Source organism: Castor canadensis, chromosome 18 (genome assembly GCF_047511655.1).
Source record: "Castor canadensis chromosome 18, mCasCan1.hap1v2, whole genome shotgun sequence".
In the NCBI taxonomy this organism is placed as follows: domain Eukaryota; kingdom Metazoa; phylum Chordata; class Mammalia; order Rodentia; family Castoridae; genus Castor; species Castor canadensis.
Genome location: NC_133403.1, coordinates 39,341,661 through 39,361,685, shown reverse-complemented (window position 1 = coordinate 39,361,685; position 20,025 = coordinate 39,341,661). Strand labels below are relative to the sequence as shown.

General features: G+C 44.0%; 1 protein-coding gene across 1 annotated transcript in view; it reads right to left on the bottom strand.

The window, feature by feature from the left end:
* Nucleotides 1-12,050, bottom strand: part of Pptc7 (protein phosphatase targeting COQ7) — a 38,440-nt gene extending 26,390 nt beyond the window's left edge. Inside the window, exon 1 of the mRNA XM_020164224.2 lies at nucleotides 11,514-12,050. Coding sequence (XP_020019813.2) covers nucleotides 11,514-11,736 — 223 coding nt within the window. The 5' untranslated portion in view covers nucleotides 11,737-12,050. The remainder of the gene's footprint in view (nucleotides 1-11,513) is intronic.
* Between the last annotated feature and the right edge of the window lie 7,975 nt (nucleotides 12,051-20,025).

The window sequence follows — 20,025 nt, the reverse complement described above, 5'->3', positions numbered from 1 at the left end:
CGGCTCAAGTGATAGACCAAGCATGAGGTCCTGAGCACCACCAAAAAAAAAAAAAAAAACCCTAGCAGCACACAGACCAGTCTAGCCAGTAGCAATCAGACAAAAGTCTTTTTGAACCACGCTTGTCTGCTGCCAGCTCTACATACTGGTCTGTGGTCACAACCGAAAGACAATGCCCACTCACAGACTATGCATAAAAGATGAGTGGTCCATTCAGTAATTTCAGTCATACATCCACCACTGTTCAACAGCCTATTAAATATTCAACAATAACATTTTCAAGTACCAAGGAATAAGTGTTTTCACCTGCATTCTGAAGAAATGAAATGATTTACCCTCTCACCCCAACTGAGTCTGAAATAGCCTTATTTAACAAGCATCTCTTCCATGCCTGCTCCCTACTGTGTGTCAGGGATCAGACTTAAGAGCTCTCTCACGTTAAATGGGAAATCTTAAAATAATTAGTAAATTTTCTTTGGTCAGTACAATAATCCCAGTGCTTCTAACAGTCTTTACACACTCCCCCTCCCCACCAAGTGGCTAAGTACCTGGCACAGAAGTTCTCAACCCTTGCTGCCCTTTAAGATGACCTGTGGAGCCCTCCACCTTAGCTAGCATGGCCAGGGGAGACACAGATGACTCTAATTCACACCATTGCCCCAGCCCTCAGGCTGCAATCCAGGCCAGCTAGATGCAGGCCATCTACAACCTGGTCAGCCTGCCTCAGAAATGCCTCCTGTACCACCGAAGTCCTAAATTCCCAACTTGATCCTTCCTCTTTCATTTGTTTCCCAGCCTGATTAGTGACAGTCTCACCACTTACACTTCCAGGCTAGAAACCTTAAGGAATCTGCCAGGTGCAAGCCCTCAAAACCAGCTGCCATCCCTCTTTCTCTTTCATCCTCTATGTCCTGTTACCACTAAGTGTTGTTGCTTCTGTCTGCACTGGGAGCCCCAACTACTTCCACTGCCCCAGCTAAAGCCTTCTCTAGCTCAGGTTATTTCAGTGGTTCACTAACTGGTCTCAGCCGCCTGTTCTCCCATTACACCCTGTTTTTACAACATTGCCTTGTTCACATTACACCTCTAGTCACGGTCCTTGCGTGTATAGGCCATACTTTCCTATATATGTAAAAACATTCTCTAGACGGCTACACAAGAAACCAGTAACACTGCTTGCCTACTGAGAGAGGGACTTTGGGTGAACACCATTTGAATTTTTTACCATTTGAGTATGCTGTTTCTTGAAAACAACCAAACAAAAAACAAAAGCAAAAACATTTTCCACAGCTGAACCCCAAAAGAAAATGACCCTGCAGTTGCACAAGGCATTGCACCCTGGGTTGAGAGCTTGTTGCAAAGATGTTTCTCACACACACTGTGAAAGGTTGGTAGATAGAACACTAAAAGGAGTCTGGAGACACCATCACTCCACTCCGGCTTTCTTGGTTTCTGACTGACCCAGAACACTGGCCCAATTATTTCTCTAAGCTTTAGTTTCTTTTCTTGTGAAATGAGGGGCAGGAGGACAAATTCTCTATAGTTCCTTTTTCAGATCGAAGATTCTGGGATTCTAAATCACATTGCAAGAAAAAAAGCCTGTTTTGGAAACTCCTAATAAAATCAAGGTTAATAAATATGGCTATACTTTACATTTCCACATACAACATTATATTTATAGCACGACCTAGGTTTAAAGCAGAGACGGCATTTCAGGCTTCCCAACTCACCCCTGCCTTACTACATGGCCACGTGTGTATTTTCAGAGATTGCAATGACTCAGAATAAACAATGCTCTTATCTTTTTATTTTAGTTTTTAAAACCTGACTAAAAGTGTGGAGAAAGTTTTTCTCCTTTAAGTCACTAATAAAAATATCATTTTAAATCTGAAATCCGTTATAAACAGTATGATAGTTACACATTAGTACCCTTTACTGATTCAAGTGATCTGTAAATAAATTACTACGCATGTGTAGAATGTATTTACAAAACACCCTAACCCTCATTTGAAGACCACTGATTGTTCACTGAATGCAAAAGACATTAGCAAGAAAAATAATGATAAGATAAAAGTGACAGTTCAAGAACCAAGAGAAATGGATTTCTAAGAACAATGCAGGTATAAGATGCCACTGTTTGGACTTTCCTATTTCACTGAAAATCACTGAGACCATATTGCTAACTAGTGGTCAAACCTAAAGGCCATGTACAGTTTTTCAGTTCTTATGAAAAAAGCTTGGATTTATTTTCTTATCCAAGAGAGTACCAAACATCATGAAGTTAAAACAGAACCACTTTTCTGTTTGCTTCACTCAGCACAGCCAACCTTTTACATCTACCTCAAATGACAGCACACTCTAATTCTGGGGAGTCACAAAACTTGCTAGGTGATTGGTACCCTTGAAAGACCAAAATGTTCAGTCGTGCTAGTCAAAAAACAGGTAAATTCCTTTCTGTTCAAAATAGCCTGTTAATGAGTAAAAGAAAAATTGGTGCAAAAAGTGCTGGAACTGGCCTGAGTAAAAACAGTACAGGGCTCTTCAACAGAAAGCACTCATTGTAGGAAGTCATTGTTGTGATTTTTGCAATTATTTAGTAGTCCTTGGGATTCAGACCAACAACTCATTCAATTCTAGAACTGCTCCAGAGATACAAGCTTCTTCATCTCGTAAGTATGTAAAAGCCGAGTGCCAGTAGCTCACACCTGTAATCCTAGCTACTTGGGAGGCAGAGATCAGGAGGATTGTGGTTCAAAGCCAGATGAGGGAAACAGACACTATCTCCAAAATACTCAACACAAAATAGGGCTGATGAAGTGGCTCAAGTGGCAGAGTGCCTGATTAGCAAGTGTGAGGACTGGGGTTCAAACCCCAGCACTGCCTGCCCCCCCCACAACAACAACAAAAAAAGATGAGTAAGAACTTACCGTGATGAGAACAATCTCACAGCGGTGGGAAAAGCAAAGCTGTATAACCTTTCTGGAGGGCACTCTGGCACCCACAAATGCTCATGGGCTACATGACCCAGGGGCTCCTCCTCAAGGAGCTTACCCTAAGGAAACACTCAGCTGAAAAGAGAAACTCACTCTAGGTTACTTATAACAAAAAACTGGAAAAAATATAAATAAAAACACAGAACTGCTTTAGTAGGTTATAGACTGACTATACATGCAGTAGAATAAGATGCAGCTATACTCATTAATATGAAAACATGTCCAATTTACATTATAAAAAGAATTACAGATTACAGAGCAGAATATACATTAGCCCCATATTAATTAACAGCGTATACACATACGATTACATATACAAAGGCTGAAGGGAGCCACAGTGACTACAATTACAGGTGTTTTATATGGGACTTTTCTGAGCAGGTGTTACTTTTATAAGTGCAAACTAGAACCATTAATTTAAAAGCACCAGCCACCCAAGTAAGGATGCTAACTAAGATACCAACCTTACTTTCCAGTTAACTTTACAGATGCGCAAACATTCAGATTAGCAGAGGTAAGAGAAACTACTTCAGAGTTATAAAGATGAAAAAAAGTATAACATAACTGCTTTATAAGATCTAAAGCACTACATAAATTACAGGAAAGGTGACAGACTTGTTTTGTGTTAGATATAAAGTGGTTGACTTAGAAGAAACAGTAGAGTACTGTCACTCCTTAAAGAAAAGTAGCCGGCCCCTCTCCTTAATCCACCCCAAATCCTAGTTGAGTTTGTTTTCTCTTTTTTTTGCGGTATTGGGATTTGAACTTGGGACCTTGTGCTAGCCAGGGAGGTGCTCTACCACTTGAGCCATGCCCCCAGACTCTATTTGGAATTTTATGGAAAGCACTTACATCTCTTTTCTTCTCTAAAAATCCTAAACTGAGGGCTAGGGGCGTGGTTCAAGTTGAAGAGCTCCTGCCTAGCAAGCATTAGGCCATAAGGTCAAACTCCAATACAGCAAAAAAAAAAAAAAAAATCTGTGTACAAGCTGGGGTGCCGGTGCTCACAAATATAATCCTAGCTACTAAGCAAGCAGAGATCAGGAGGACCACTGTTCAAAGCCAGCTCAGACAAACAGTTTGAGAGACCCTATCTTGAAAAACCCTTCACAAAAATAGGGCTGGTGGAGTGGCTCAAGGTGAAGGCCTTGAGTTCAAGCTCCAGTACTGGAAAAAAAAAAAAAAACCTGTGTACAAACCCTCAAGGTAAGATTTACAAATTTTACTACCAATGACGAAAAAAAAAAAAAAAGAAAAAAAAAACTACTAGGACCCAGGGCACCATTTCTTGAAAAGAGACCAAAGTTAACAATTAATTTTGAAGTGAAAACTCACAAGGCACACTATTTTCTGACTAAAGTCAAATTTCATTACAGATAAAATAATATGCACTTATTTTCCCAAAGCATTTTACTGACAACTCAGGCCCCAAGTAAGGCCTCTCTGAAAGACATGAGGAAACTATAAAAAATGAACTTGACATTTAGCTTGAACTTGCCATAAGTGTTTGATCTATCCAAAGGACCTGGTTGTAGGTCACATTCTGACCTGGTGTAGTGCTTCTGGAGCCCCACACTAGTACAAACTCCACTTGAACACTGTTGCAACCATTCAGGTTATGTATTACCCAGTTTCCTAAGGTCATGCTGAAGCTCAGAAAACGACCTCCACCTCCCACCAGCACTAACACCCGCCCCCAATAAAACCTCCAAAACTGGCTTCCTCTGTATCCTACTTTGTGCTACGATTTAAAATCGCTTGACAAAAACATATCTTTTAAAAGGTATAGTTATGCTTCTAAAATACAGTTGCTTGCTCGACAGAAAGATTCATCCAGAATCTTGTAGAGATTATGAACCATCTGAGAAGCTGTAAATTAGGAAAATTTAAACTTCTTAAAGGATCTCTAGATAACAGATTTGTGGACAGGGAAAAGAGACTCAGAAACTACAACAAATGAGAAAATGATTTAAACAAAGTACAATACCCCTATGTAGAAAAAAAAATTAAATATATTGAGCTGGAGTTTTAAAAGCAAACAGCAAACTTCCTCTACCCATGAACCCCTGAAATCTTATTACAGAATGACAGAACATTCAGGAAAGTCAGACAGCAACCAGTCAGCAGCTTCCTGAACCCTACCTCTCTATTAGTCCTGGACAGCTTTTACTGACCCCACAATTCCCACATTTCCCTAAGAGTCTACATTTTTCTCTTAAAGCACATGGGTTAATTATGAAATTAGGCACAAAGTATGGATCCATCTCTGAATGTATAGATTGTTCCAATTTTAAAAAATAATTTCCCTTACAGAAAATATACATTAAAACTATAAAGCTTGCAAAGTTACACATTATAGTATGACCCAGCAATTCCACTCTTAGGTATACACCTGAGAAAACTAAAAACACATGTCCACACCAAAGCTTAAACACACGTATGTACAACACTATTCCCAACAGCCATTGGTATAGTCACTCAACAGAATGTTATTTTGGCATAGAAAAGGGTGAAGTACTGACATGTTCCAACATGCTAAGTGAAAGTGATACATGATCACGAAAGACCACATATGTGATTCCATTTATATGGCATAATTCAGAGACAGAATCTACTTTATTTTACTAAGGATGAGGAAAGAGGAGAATGGGAAGTGTCTGCTACTTTTTTTTTTTCCTCCGGTACTGGGGTTTCAACTCAGGGCCTTGCACTTGCCAGGCACGTGCTCTAACACTAGTATCACCCCCTCAGCCCTCTCAGTTTTTTTGCGGGGGAGGGTGATGAAAATGTTCTAGAACTAGATAAGTGGTGGGACTGCACAACCTAAAGAATACAAAAACTACTGAATTGTACATTTAAAATGTCATGCATGAGAATTACAGTTTAATTTTTTAAAAACCACTCAAGGTCAACATGTACATCAGGCTGAAATTTGACTTTAAGAAAATTATGACTGAGCTGGAGGCGTGGCTCAAGCAGTAGAGCAGCTGCTTTGCAAGCATGAAGCCCTGAGTTCAAACCCCAGTCCTGCCAAAAAGAAAAGAAAATCATGACTGTATAAGGATGAGACTGGCCAGGCACTGACAGCTCATGTCTTTAGCTACTTGGGAGGATAGAGGTGTGCAGCCAGCCCAAGGCAAATAGTTCTCCCCTATTGGGGGACAGGGAGGAACACCACAAAAAAAGGCTAGCAGAGTAGCTCAAGTGGTAAGAGCGCCTGCCTAGCAAGTGTGAGGCCCTGAGTGTAAACCCCAGGGCCACCAAAAAAGAAATAACCAGGGCAAAATACACTGGAGGTGTGGCTCAAGACATAGTGCCTCTTTTACAAGCACAAAGCTCTGAGTTCAAATCCCAGACCATCCAAAAAAATAAAAGGGGGGGGGAAGACTTTTTCTGACAGGACTTGAAGTCCAGTGGAAATTCCCAAGAGGACTTCTTGAAAGGTCCTTTTTTAATGAAAGGACAACTCACGTTCAGACATGACTATATCAAGTATATTAAAATTATCATGACTATAAGCACCAAATTCTATCCAATGTACTCACTTCCTAAATAAATCTGCATATTGTCCACACAATCTATACTTAAAGTTATTATTATTTAAAAAAAAATTTTTTGCATTACTGGGGCTTGAACTCAGGGCTGCCACTCCACCAGCCCCTTTTTTTTGGGTGAGGGTTTTTTTTTTTTCAGATAGGGTCTCTTGAACTATTTACTCAGGCTGGCTTCGAACCTCGATCCTCCTGATCTCTGCCTCCTGAGTAGCTTGGATTACTGGGTGAGACACTGGCACCTGGCAAGATTATTCCTAAGATTGGTAAGAGTCACAAAAACACTTCAAAATCCTGATCACAGTCAAAAATCAGATCCAAAAAAACCTGAAGTACAAAATTGTTTTATTCTCATGTTTAGGTTCCAAGTTAAACCAAGCTTAAACAAACATCACAGAGCTTTATAAGAATTGCTTTATATCTCAATATTCAGAGGTCAGACTTTACATGGCATAGCCCATGTTGCCATTTTCAGATAAATAGTTTCTGTAAACTGTGGTTTAGCATGCATAGGAGTTTTTGTTGCATTTCAGTTATGAGTCAGAGGAAATAAAGAAGTTATAAACACACACACACCCCAAGAGGGAAAGCATTAGAAGGACAAACAGTACCAGAAGTCAGACTGATTCAGAATTCATATATCGCACCAAGAAAACTTGACCAGAGTATAATAAAAACACTGGAGTCTTGGATCTGCCAATAACTAGTGGAGTAAATGTAAAGTCATGTGACCCTCTGTAGATCCGTTTTCTCATCTGTAACATGAAAGAACTGGATTCTAAGGGTTCTAAGTCTACAATTCTCAGCAGCCTTTGATTCTATTGTTAAATAGCTTAGGGCCATGAAACACCAGCATTACACTAGGCAGCTCTCATGTATTTGTGTACCTAGGAAGTCATGCTATATAGAGTAATAAGAGAACTGGGGATTAGCCACAGGGAAGAAGGAACAAGAAAAGTGTACATAGTTCGTGTCAGTACTGGTTTACTCCTGTTAAACCCAATAAAAGAAGGCACTGTTGCCAATTTTCCAGGGGATAGGAGTGGTGCCTATGTCTCACCACACCCACCATAGTTAATTTTTCCTAAAAGAAATTCAGTAGGGAGTACAAAAATGTTGTGAAGTATGAAGTACTTTTAGTCACTGCATGACTAATAGGACAGATCAATTTTAAATTAAAGAAACAGTATTTCTTTCTCACACACAAAAATCAATAGCTTTCATTCTAACAGCCAGAGTCCAAGCTGCCCGCAGGGAGTAATCTGGGTTGCACAGATGCTTAGCAATGAATATGGCATCAATCCAAAGAAAATGAGTTATCTACAGAACTAGAAGGTTCAAAAGCACTGAAAATCCAACTTTTTTGACAGCACTGGGGTTTGAACTCAGGGCATCAAACTTGCTAGACAGGCACTCTTACCACTTGAGCCACTCCACCAGCCCTTTATTGTGCCGGGTTTTGTCAAGATAGGGTCTCAGGAACTATTTGCCCCAGCTGGACTGGAACCTCAATCCTCCTGATCTCTGCCTCCTGAGTAGCTAGGATTACAGGTGTGAACCATCGGCACCCATCCTCAATCTAACCTTATTATTATTCAACATAGCCTTTTTTGGTTTTTTTTAGCAGTACTGGGGGGTTTGAACTCAAGGCCTCACACTTGCTAGGCAGGCGCTTTATCACTTGAGCCACTCTGCCATAGCCTTTTAATGCAATTCAGTTTATAACTCCAACTTCTAGGGTAGAAAGCAGTGTTACTGAAACTCTTCACTTTTCACACCAAGAGGTAATTAGTCCCATCCACCACCTGGAATGGCATTAATAAAACAGAAGTCACCATTACGTGAAGTGGCTCAAGGCCACCAATGATCAAATGAGGCCAATTTAGAAGTTGTTTCAGGTGACTTCCAAGATGGCTTTCTGGAAGAGCTCCTCCACAACAAGACAGGCCTGGAGAACCTGTACCTCCATTGTTCCCACACACACACCCCCATTTCTCTGTGTGTGTGAGTGATGTTTGTCAAATCTGGCTGACCACCACTCCTTAGTGATACAAACAACCATCCATCTGACTGTGCCTGGTGGCATTCCTTTCAGGAAATATACAGGGCTGGGGATCTCAATCTGATAACTAAGCAGAGACCTATAGGCGGGACATGGACGGGTTACGTGCAGTCAGTGAAATCCCTGAAAGCCCATGTGAACTTTTGTTTCTGTGCTCCTTTTTCTGGGGAAAAAGTCGTTGGACAAAGATCTTTAGACTCTGTGAAATAAAATTTCAAAAGTACCAGTTTAGTGCTAGATATGAAACAAAATATTGAACATGTCCATGTGAATGATGGAAGCAATGCATGTTATTAGTGGTACAAGATAAAGGGTGCCATGTTTTCAAAACAAAAGAAGCTTCTGTCCTAAAGAGTCAGGCTATCCACTCCTTTTATCCTAAAGTCTAGATAACGTACATGAAACTCAAGAGAGGCTTCACCCAAGACCACAAATCACAGAGCTGCTAAGTGGCAAAGCTGAACCTCAAACTAGGCCAGGTTTCTGCCAGAATGCTAGAGTATGAAATTATGTTTATTCTTTTTTAGAATGGGTTTGACCAACATTTCCCATGTCCTTATAAATATGCCACTCTACTAAGAAGATAGCATCTAACTTTTAAAATCAAGCTAAGCATAGGGATTTAACACATTTAACTATGGTAAGTTGGCCCTCTTTCTCCTTGGGGGAAGATACATTCCAGGACCTACAGTGGACACCTGAAACCACAAACAGTTCTATCTATCTATCTACATATCAATCCATCTGGTGAAGTTTAATTTATGAACTAGGTACAATAAGAGATTAACAATACCTAATAAGAAAATAGAACAATTAAAATATACTGTATTAAAAGGTATGTGAATTAATCACTCCCTCTCAGTTGATCTGATAACCCAGATGGTCACTAAATGACTAACGGGTGGGTAGTGACTACAGAGTGCATGTGAGTAATAATGAGGAGACCTGGCAGGGCAAGGTTGCTCTTGCCTACACTCCCACAACTCAGGTGAGGCAGGATGATCACTGCAGCCCGGGAGTTTGAGGCTATCCTAGACAACGGCAGGCTTCTGTCTCAAAACGAAAACCCAAACAGCAACGAAAAGACCCTCCTCAGGATGCAGGAGATTTCATCATACTACTCAGAACTTTGTGCAATTTTACTTATGAATTGTTCGTCTCTGGAATTTTTCAATGTAGTATTTTTAGACCTAAGGTAACTGAAATCATGAAAAGTGAACTGTGGATAAGGGAAGATGACTATAGTCCCAAATCATTAACCAAATCAGATTTTTTTTTTAAACAAAAACCTGTTTTATAAGCAGATTTGTAAGGTAAACCTTAGTGGCTCATTATCCCCTATCCTGTTGTTTTATGGCTGCTACTTTAGAGATTTTTTTCCTTAATTTTTTTGACATGCTGGGGATTGGACCAAGGACCTCATGCAAGCCAGGGAAGTGAGTGAGTACCACTGAGTTACACCGCCACGCCCCAACTTTAAAAGCAGCACAGGTTACAAGCTCACTGAGTGAAGCACTTCCAAATGTAACAGGAAAAGAAACCAAATGACAGCCCTTAAAAAAGATAACTGAGCCCATCAAGCTGACTTCAGAGTAGATTTGTACAGTTTCGGTATGTAGCTTCCCTGACCTTCTAAGGAGTTCTCCCTCTCAAAAGTTAACATTAACAGTGTTGCCTAAATACTAAAAGATTTTTTTTTCAACCCAGGTAATGGGGTCACTCAGAAACTCAGAGTAACCTTTCCAGTCTAGTGCTCATGAACCCTGTATGTGTAGAGCCAAAGCTACTAGGCAGTTATTCTGAGATTAGATTTAAAGAAAAAAAATTACCTTCATAAAAAAACTTACAGAACCATTTGTTCCAATGCCAAACTTTGCCTCAGCATGAAATTTAAGGTAACCAAAACCTCAATGTCACCTGAGAAGTGAAACCAAAGTGACATTTGAACCTAAATTCAATGACAGCATGCCCTTCAATTTCAAAGGAAGTCCTTTATTTACTCAAAGGGCTTTAATGGCATACAAGGGCATGACATAACCGACATCTCCAAAGACACACAGTAGCTGAAGTTTCTGACAGCTTGTAAGCTCTCTCTAGCCCTCTCTGAAGCTCTCATCTCCCACTCCCCAGACCTGGAACTTGAATGGGCCTTACGAGGTACCTGTGGCCTGGAAAAGGCAGTGACCAATTCTCAACACTGTCTTGGCAGCACTTTCCCAGCAGGTTCAGCTATTCTATTTTGGGTCAAGGAGAATGTCTGCCACCTCAAACGACCTCAAAATGGACAAGATCAGTTTGAGAGTTTTTGTTGTTTTTTTTTTTGCACCAGGCCAGCAGCCTCCCTCCCCACGAAGAGACTCCAGAAAGGATGACAATCTGGTCACGATCCAGGCAGTGAAAGAAAGCGGCTGGGCTGTCGGGGGCTCACGCTGGCTGTCAGCTCTGCCCTGCCCGGAATCCCGCAGCTTGTGGCTAGGCTGCGGCGTCTGGAGGACGCGGAGAAGCAGGGATCTCCCGGGCACGCAATGGAGTGAAGGGAGGGAGGAGGGAGGAAACCAGAGCGAGGTTAGGAGCCTGCCTGCAGGTGTCGCCGAGACAGAGGACGAGGTCGCCTGGGGCCCAACACCAAGTGACTAAGAGTGCGGCTCTCCACTAGGACACACTGGTCACATTCCCAGGCGGTGACCTTGAGCACGTGGCTCGACCGTTCTCGCGCCTCGGTTTCCCCATCTCTAAAACGGGGGTTGCCGGAGCGGAAAACGCGCCTCGGGGCGCTTGGCAAGGCGCCTGGCTGCTGGTAAGCGCCCGCCGCACGTGAGCTCCCGGGAGCCGGGGAAGCCCCGCGCGGGGGAGTCCCCGGGAGGCGGACCCGCGGCTGGGGCAGGGGGACCGGGGCCGGGGACTCACCGAGCACATCGGCGGTGCGGTGCCGGGCCACGAAGCACGCGTCGTCCCCGTAGCACGCGCCCTTCTTGAGGAGGCCCTTACGGAAGTCCTTGCCGAAGCCGCAGCCCGCCGTCACCAGCCCGTAGTCACCGCCACCACCGCCACCGGCCCTGGGGTCGGTCTGCGAGAGGCCGCCGAGCACGGCGCGGGCCACCAGCCGCCCGTACGAGAGGACCGAGAACATCGCCGCCGCCGCCCCCCCGAGGAGGCGGGGGGCCGGGGGAGCAGGAGGACACGGAGGCCCGGAGCCGGTTCTCTCTTCAGCCGCAGCCGCAGCCGCGCCGCCACCGCCGCCGGGGCGCTCCTCAGGGCGGCGCGCAGTGGCCGCTGCCGCCCTTGCCCGACGCGCCGGGCCTCGCACACGCTCAGCCGCACGCACCGGAGCCAGAGCGAGGTCAGAGCCGGCGGCTCCTCCGCCTTAACCCAAGTCGGGTCCCGACTGCAGCCGCCGCTACCGCCGCCATCTTCCGCTCCACTAGCGTGTTCCGGGCCGTGCCGGCAGCGCCGCCCCCTGCCTGACCACGCCCCTAGCTCCGCCCCCGATTCGCGGCCCTAGCCCAAGCCCCGCCCCTTCGGGCTCTCAGCCCTATGTAGTCACCGAGATTGAGCGTGCGCAGAGGGTATGGTCGCAGTGTCTTGTGGGAGTTGTAGTCCCAAAGTTGTAGTTTCCTTTGACTACTTGGCGCCTAAGATCCTGTACTTAGAAGGATTCCCCAGATGTGGGACTTCGGTTAAGCTATTGGGGGTTTTATTACCTGTTTCAACCATATCTTTTAATGGCTACTTTTTTTTTTAAAATAGCACCGCGATCCCTTTAAACAAAACCTGAAAGAAACCAGGATTAGAGGTCATATTATCTTACAGTACACATATTGAGAAACAACCTGCCACACCTTTAATGATACCACCATAATAATGTTCTAGAAGGGCTCAAGGCATCAGTCTATTTGGAAATGAGACTTGCATAGTGTTTTAAGAAGAACTGAGAAAATGTTATGTGTACCTGTCAGTGTGGGGAGATATCACTGTGGACATGTCACACATAAGTGTTTTAAACTTTGCAGATGGTTCTTTCAAATTGTGAGTAACATTTTCTGCCCCAAATCTTAATTTTCTTGACAGTACATCTGTCCAAGCAGGTCTATCCTGGCCTCCTGTTCGAAGGTCTAAACAGGACATGGAGGGCCAAAGACTTGCAAAGATGAGGCCCATTTCTCCTGCTGTTGTGCCACCTCTTCTCACCAGGAGAGCAGCCCTTGGCAAAAAAAAAAAAAAAAAAGCTTTCCTTTTATTTTTTGTTTTTTAAGCTGTCAGCCCAGCTCTACTAAAGATATCGTGTAGTCTTCCCTAGACATGGACTATTATAAGTAACTTGCCTCTGAAGATATTTAGGTTAAATAATATTCAATTTAACCGGGAGTTTGTAATCTTAATGAGAAGATTAGGTTACCAACCACACACACACACTCACACACACTTGTTTGAGTGCATGGCTGGATACACATTCAGGTCATGTACAATGTCACTTGCATTGGGTAGTCCGTGATCTTGGCCTTATATACCTTCCATACCCACTTGGTGCAAACAGATGCCTCAAGATCTTCACCCTTACTCTTCCTTCTTTCCATCGGGATGTAATTGCATTTTCTCTGAGGGTCCTGTGGCTTCCGTTGCTGTACATTTGGGCAAATGGCAAATATTTCTGTCAATGAATGACTGTTTCACTAGAGGCTACTTTCCCTCAAGGGCAAGGATCATTTGTCATTGTATTACTAGTATCTGAGGCTTGGCACAGAGTAGGGGAGTTTGTAAATGTCTTTTGGAAAGAAGGAATGATGGAATAGGAACCATAAGTAAAAGAAGAAAGTAATGTTTGTTGAATAATGAAATAATTGAATGTTATTGTTCACAAACAATAACAAAAATTTGAGCATTAGGGCAAGTAATCCAATTTGGAACAACTTTTGGTTTAATGGAAACGTAAATATATATCACCCAGGAACATTGGTCTTTTTCCAGTTCACTTGTGACCGGATTGCCGTTTCTTTGGGAATTCCCATCTGGTTCTTTTATGCTCCTTTTTTTATACATTCTTAATATACCTACAGTCCTGCCAACCATCCGCTCAACACATATAATTCCCCTAATTACTGTCATCATTAAACACTTTTGTAGTTTACAGGGTGCCAAGTCTTCTATATGTTTCTGTCCTCAAGGGTTTTCATCAAAATTGAACCGAACAAATCACTTCACATAGTAAGTGGGACTTAGTCAAATAGATAGACAAAAAAAAATTCATTTACAGGATAAAAGACATAATTCCAATAATGCAATCACACCTTGCCCCCTTTTTTTTAACTGGCACAAGCATTGGAGCGTGCCCAGAGAGGGGGTGGCGCCTCCTGGAATCCTTTCCTTGTCATTTCTGTCTCTGCCAGCTGCGCTAAAGGTTGTTCTTTAAAGTATGCACACCACTGCTAAGTCCCAGGCAGCCTGGCAGGTAATTCTACCCCAAGGACAAGCTTTTTAAAAATACGATGTCAACCCCTATTCCTTGCCTTGTCAGATCCTTCAGGCTAATTAATCCTCTCTGTCATTCACAGGGCACCTGTTACCCAATTTCTGACGAGTAGGAACGAAAGAGGTGACTGGGAGCTGGCCACCACTGCTCTGATGTGACTGCTGTTCTCAGTCAAGTGACCCAGCATCTTGAGTTTCCAACAGAGGAAATGCCTACAAATGGATTGCTTGCTGAAGCACGTGACAAACGGAATCCGTTGTCAACGCTCCTGTGCACTTTTTTTGGGAAGGAAGGGGAGACGGCTTCAGATTCCCTTGAATCATTGATTCCAGAGCCAGCTGTGGGGGTGGGGACTCTAAGAGAGGGCACTTTGAGAGTCACCCCCGCCCCTGCGGCACAATACACATTTGACATTTTGCTGGCCTTGGGAACCCTGAGTTTCTTTCTTAACAGAGTTACATGCCTGCCAATTCAAGGATTCCTGGGAGGTCAGTTGCTACTCACAGAGGCGAGCAAGTGGTGAAAATACCATCTGGGCTCCTGGGGCACCTCTGTGACATTAGGAAAGAGCTTTGCATTGGGGTTGCCACAAGCTCAGCTCCTAAAAAAAAGTGCAGAGAAAAAGTAGGCATGAATTTTCTAATGAGGATTTCCTGCCAGACTGGCACCCTGCTCTGATTTCTTTTTGCTAGCCTCATCAAAAGGAGCGCTCATTCCTTCATGGCAAGGGTTCTCAACCTGGACACTACTGATATTTGTGACATTTGAATTATTCCCCCTTCCACCAAAAAAAGTACTTGTTTTTTTTTTTTTTCTTTTGGCAGCAATGGGGATTGAACTCAGGGCCTCAGACTTTCTAGGCAGGTCCTCTACCACTTGATCCTCTCCACCAGCCCTTTTTTACAATTTTTTTTTTTTTCAAGATAGGGTCTCAGGAGCTATTTGCCTGGGCTGGCTTTGAACCATGATCCTCCTGATCTCTGCCTCCTGAGTAGCTAGGATTACAGGTGTGAGCCACTGGCGCCTGGCAGCAGGTACCTTTTCAAAAGATAGTTTTTTGTTGTGGGGAGCTGTCCTGGGCACTGGTGGGGCGTGGGGACTTAGCAGCATCCCTGGCCTGTACCCACTAGATGCCAGTGGCACTCCCACACCCCAAGTTGGAACAACTGAAAATGTCTCCCTGGGGCAAAAGCACTACTGGTTTAGAACCACTGGATTACGCAATGCTAGGTGAATGGACAACACTCTACCCAGTACTTACTGGAAACAGTAACTCCTCAGTGGAGTAGGAACAGTGACAAGTTAAAATGAAGTAAATATTAAGAAAAAGGAACTGCCACTGAGTGAAACAAAAGAGGCCCTTAAGGAAAAGTGGGGCCCGCTGGAGGTGGGGAACTCTCAGGGACACTCCTGAACAGGTGATATTGGGGAGAGGCCTGAATGGACAGCCAGAGGTCTCAGGAGGGAGTAGAACCATTCTAAAAGGAAGAAGGGGAAACTGGATGGATGCCAGTGTGATTGCAGCCCAGTGCAGCTCAACCTTAGGCTTTGAAACAGGAATCATGAAAACTGAGGCTAGGAAAATCAAGAAAGGAAGGACTGGGCACTGGTGATTATAATCCTACCTACTCAGGAGGCAGAGATCAGGAGGATCATGGTTTTAGGTCAGCCTGGCCAAAATGAAAGTGAGAACCTATCTCAAAAATACATAACACAAAAAAGGGCTGGCGGAGTAGCTCAAGTGATAGAGCACCTGCCCAGCAAGCAAGGCCCTGAGTTCAAATCCTAGTATCAGCCACCATCAACAACAGTAGCAGTAAAAAATAAAGGAACTTGAAGAGGATCTTACGTGCCAACCTGAGGGTACATAATGCTGGAGACACCAAGGTGTCGTCCAGTGCTTTTCTATGTCTAGCAACAATAGAGGTGATCATGGGAACAAAACTGAAGTCCACAGATGCCACAAACTGAGATGCCTCTAGCATCTCTGCTCACCTATGTAAGCCACCCAATGGTCTTCATAGCACATATTTGCATTTGCCTTTTTTGTTTCATTAAAACACAACTTCATGAGCACAGGGAACTTTGATCGTTTTATTCACTGCAGTGCTGCAGTACAACTGTAAGTGTTCAGAACACTGCCTGGCATGTAACAGGTGTCAAACAAACACCCTGTGAGTAACTGCTGTCAAATAAAAGAACATTAGAGATCACACAGGAAAAAGGAACTTATATTACAGTCAAAGAAAGGGTGAGTAAAAAGTTTATCCCAGTGGGGCATGGTGGTACACACCCATAATCCCAGCGCTCAGGAGGCTGAGGCAGGAGGATCAAAAGTTCAAGGCCAGCCTGGGCAACCTAGCAAAGCAAGACCACAATCCAAAACCAAGACCAAAACATGCTGGGTGTTCTGGTGGCTCATTCCTATAATCCTGTTTGGTGGTTGAAATTGGGAGAATTGTAGTTCCAGGTTGGCCTAAGCAAAAAAGTCCACAAAAGCCCATCTCAACAGAGAAAAAGCTGGGGATGGTGGTATGAGCCTGTCATCCCAGCTATTATACGTAAAATAGGGATGATGGTCCAGGCTAGCCCCAGCAAAAAAACAAGACCTTAGCTCCAAAGTAATGAGATTGAAAAAAAAAGCCTGGAAACATGGCTCAAACAGTAGCGTGCCTGCCGAGAGTTGAAACCCAATACCACCAATAAATAAATAAATAGTGGAAGCCAGTGGATAGAACTGGGCTGAACTGGTGAACTGAGACTTTTTTTTTTGTTTTTTTTTTGGCATGGCAGTACTGGGGCTTGAACTCAGGGCCTACACCTTGAGCCACTCCGCCAGCCCTTTTTGTGATGGGTTTTATCAAGATAGGGTCTCACAAACTACTTGCCCAGGTTGGCTTTGAACAATGATCCTCCTGATAGCTGCCTCCTGAGTAGCTAGGATTACAGGAGTGAGTCATGGGCACTTGGCTGAACTGAGACTCTTTTTTTGTTTTGCTTTGTTTTTTATTTTGCCTTTTGTTTTTTCTCTTTTTTGTTTTTGTTTTGAAAGTGATTTCATCTTTCTTTTTTTTTTTTTCTTGGTGGCACTGGGGTTTGTACTCAGGAACTCACGTTTACTAGGCAGGCACTTTACCACTTGAGCCACTCCTCCAACCCTGAACTGAGACAAAATTACCCACTCTGCAATTCTGGATCATGTATGATGGCCAGGTTTCCCTGGCTGGAATCCACTCCCTGGTGTCTCTGCCTGCAATATTTGATTTTCCTTGGAGGAAAATCCAACACATGCCAGGTTCACACAGTTTGGATGAAAATGGATCAGGGCTCCACCAGTGGTCCCAGGACCCAGGTTTGGCCAATCACAGCATCCTACTGTCTTAGTAAGAGTGACTTTCCTCCAGAGAGAAAGCCCATGACCCAAGCCAGACCACTGAAACTCAATTACGAGATTTTGCTGATGGTAGTAGAAAGGAGAAATTCTCACTAGGGTTCCTAAGCTAGTGCATTGCAAGCTCAGAGCTGGTGGCCATCTTTGCTACGTGTTGGGAGGAACCAGCCTAAGAACGAAGCCAAAACTGAGAGAAGCAGATGGTGAAACACAGAGGCCTGCCTGGTGACATGGCCCGTACCCCTGAACCCAGCTTTGCCTGAGCGAAGATCAGTCCCTGGAGTCCTATGAGTCCCCTATTGTGCGTAAGCCTCTTTGGTTTTGGCTTGCAAAGCAATGGATTCTGCACACACATCACGTGACCCAGGTACCATGGCTACCATTATGGAGCCAAGAACAAAGTTCCCAAAGGAAGGACAACTGTTAGCAGGGAAATTATCCTCTGCTTTATTTACATAGAGGAGAGGGAACTTCTTGACCCAAAAACTACAGAAGGGAACCCCTGGCCTTTTTCTCGTGTCCCTCTGGCTGTTGGGCTTGGAAGAAGAGGCTGATGAACATGAGTGTGTTGCTTGTGCTTTTCCCCTGACCTTTGGACCTGACCTTTGGACCTCACAATTTCTCCTCCACTATGGGGTTCCATCCCTGTGGAGAAGGCGTGCAGTAACCCAGCCTGACAGTGGCTAAAGCATTTTGATCCAGGGAAAGACAACTAAGCCAGGGCTCCCACCAGTCTTGTAGATAAGGACCGTCCTTGGAGTTCTGTTTGCTTGATTGCTGCTACCCACTTCCCTGTGGACGTGCACTTCGGAAAAGCCAGGAAGAGTAATCACTTATCACCCCATAAAACTCCAAAAAGATTAATTGAAATGTTCTCTTCAGAAAGCTTAGGAAGGCAGAAACAAGGACTGACATTTGGGGGCTAAAATAACACGTGGAGATCAAATTTCTGGTGCAGTCAGGGCTTAAAGGTAACTGTGGGTCAGGATCATTCTTGATCTGGGCAGCTTGTGATAGCTAGGGTTGTTCAGCAGAGTTTGAACAAGGACAAGGGCCTCTGGGGCTGGCCTTGACCTAACCCTAACAGGTGTGAACATGGCTTTGCTCTTAGCGGGCAGCTAGAACGGGGATTAGATTATTGGGGGGAAAAGCCTTTGTGTCCTGTGGAGGCTTAACCTTAAAGCAGGCAGAGTTTTGGCTTATAAGCTTTCGGCCCTGGGGAGGAAAAGGTTTTCACTTCCTGCTGAACCCTCTTTCCAGCAAAGCTTAGGCAGGCAAGTTAACTATGGTTTGCTTATTGCATGACCCTTGACCATGGCTTTGGATTCAGGGACCCCAGACTCTGAGTTTACCCAGGGAATGGGGTATATTTTATTCATATAAACACATGGGAAGGACAGGACCCCATCATATAGGAGGTGTGCTTTTTCTCGGGTTGACACAAGGGAAAGTCAAGCTAAGAAGAAAGTTCCTGGGGCTGAGGCCTGGGAACCGTTGTCTGGGGGAAACAGGTTTGTTCAGGAAATGGAGGACTTGGATTGCTTTTCAAAATATGCTTTGACAAAACCTATCAAAGAGGCTGCCTGAACTGGAGGAAGGCAGACATCTTCAAGCTAAAATGGTGATCTTAGTAGACACCGTTCAAACAGATTTGAAAGGGAAATGATGCTTAAAGCCTTGTTTGGGTAGATATTAAGAGGGAGACCCAGGGACATGGTGAAACCTGAGGTAATAGTATGAATTAGTGGGAAAAAATATTTTTTAAATGCCACAAGCTTTATTATCCCTCTGGGGAAAAGAATTAAGTTGGAAGCCAGGCATGGTAGTGCAGGACTCTAATCCTAGCACTAGGGAGGCTGAGACCTCAGGATGGAGAGTTCCAGGCCAGCCTGGGTTACATAGTGAAACCCTGTATCAAAAAAAAAAAAAAATTTAAATTGGATCCTTAACTCAGTCGATATACAAGACTAAATTCCAAAAAATGAAAAGATAAAAAACAAGAAAGAAAAAAATAATAAATCAGATAGGGTGGGGTGAAAGCCTTTTCTGAAAAGGTATCATTTGAACTGAGACTTAAATGAAGATTTGAAAGCAGCCAGCCATTCAATGTCCTGGAAGAAGGACCAGTTAGGCAGAGGGAACAGCAAGTGTAAATGTCCTGGGGTAGGAAAAAGGTTGGCTTGGTCAAGTAGAGAAAAGGCCGGTGTGGCTGGAATGTGTAAGGAATGATACGGGGGAGGAGGTGAACTTAAGAAGCGGGCAGAAGGGCTGGGTGTGTGGCTCAAGTGGTAGAGCTTCTGCCTTGCAGGCGCCAAGCCCTGAGTTCAAGCCCCACCCAAAACAAACAAAAATATAAGAAGGGGGCAGAAGCAGATTGACGGAGTTGTGGTGGGGGTTTGGGGTTGTATGCTAAGGCAATGGGAGAAATTAGAGTGTTTCATCAGCATCATCATGTTGGTGGTGGAGTGCAGTCATGTTGGAGGTGGGGGTCAGAAGACTTCCAAATTCCCACCAGGAAGACTCCATGGCAGGACACGTGGGCGCAAAGGGAGTTTACTAAA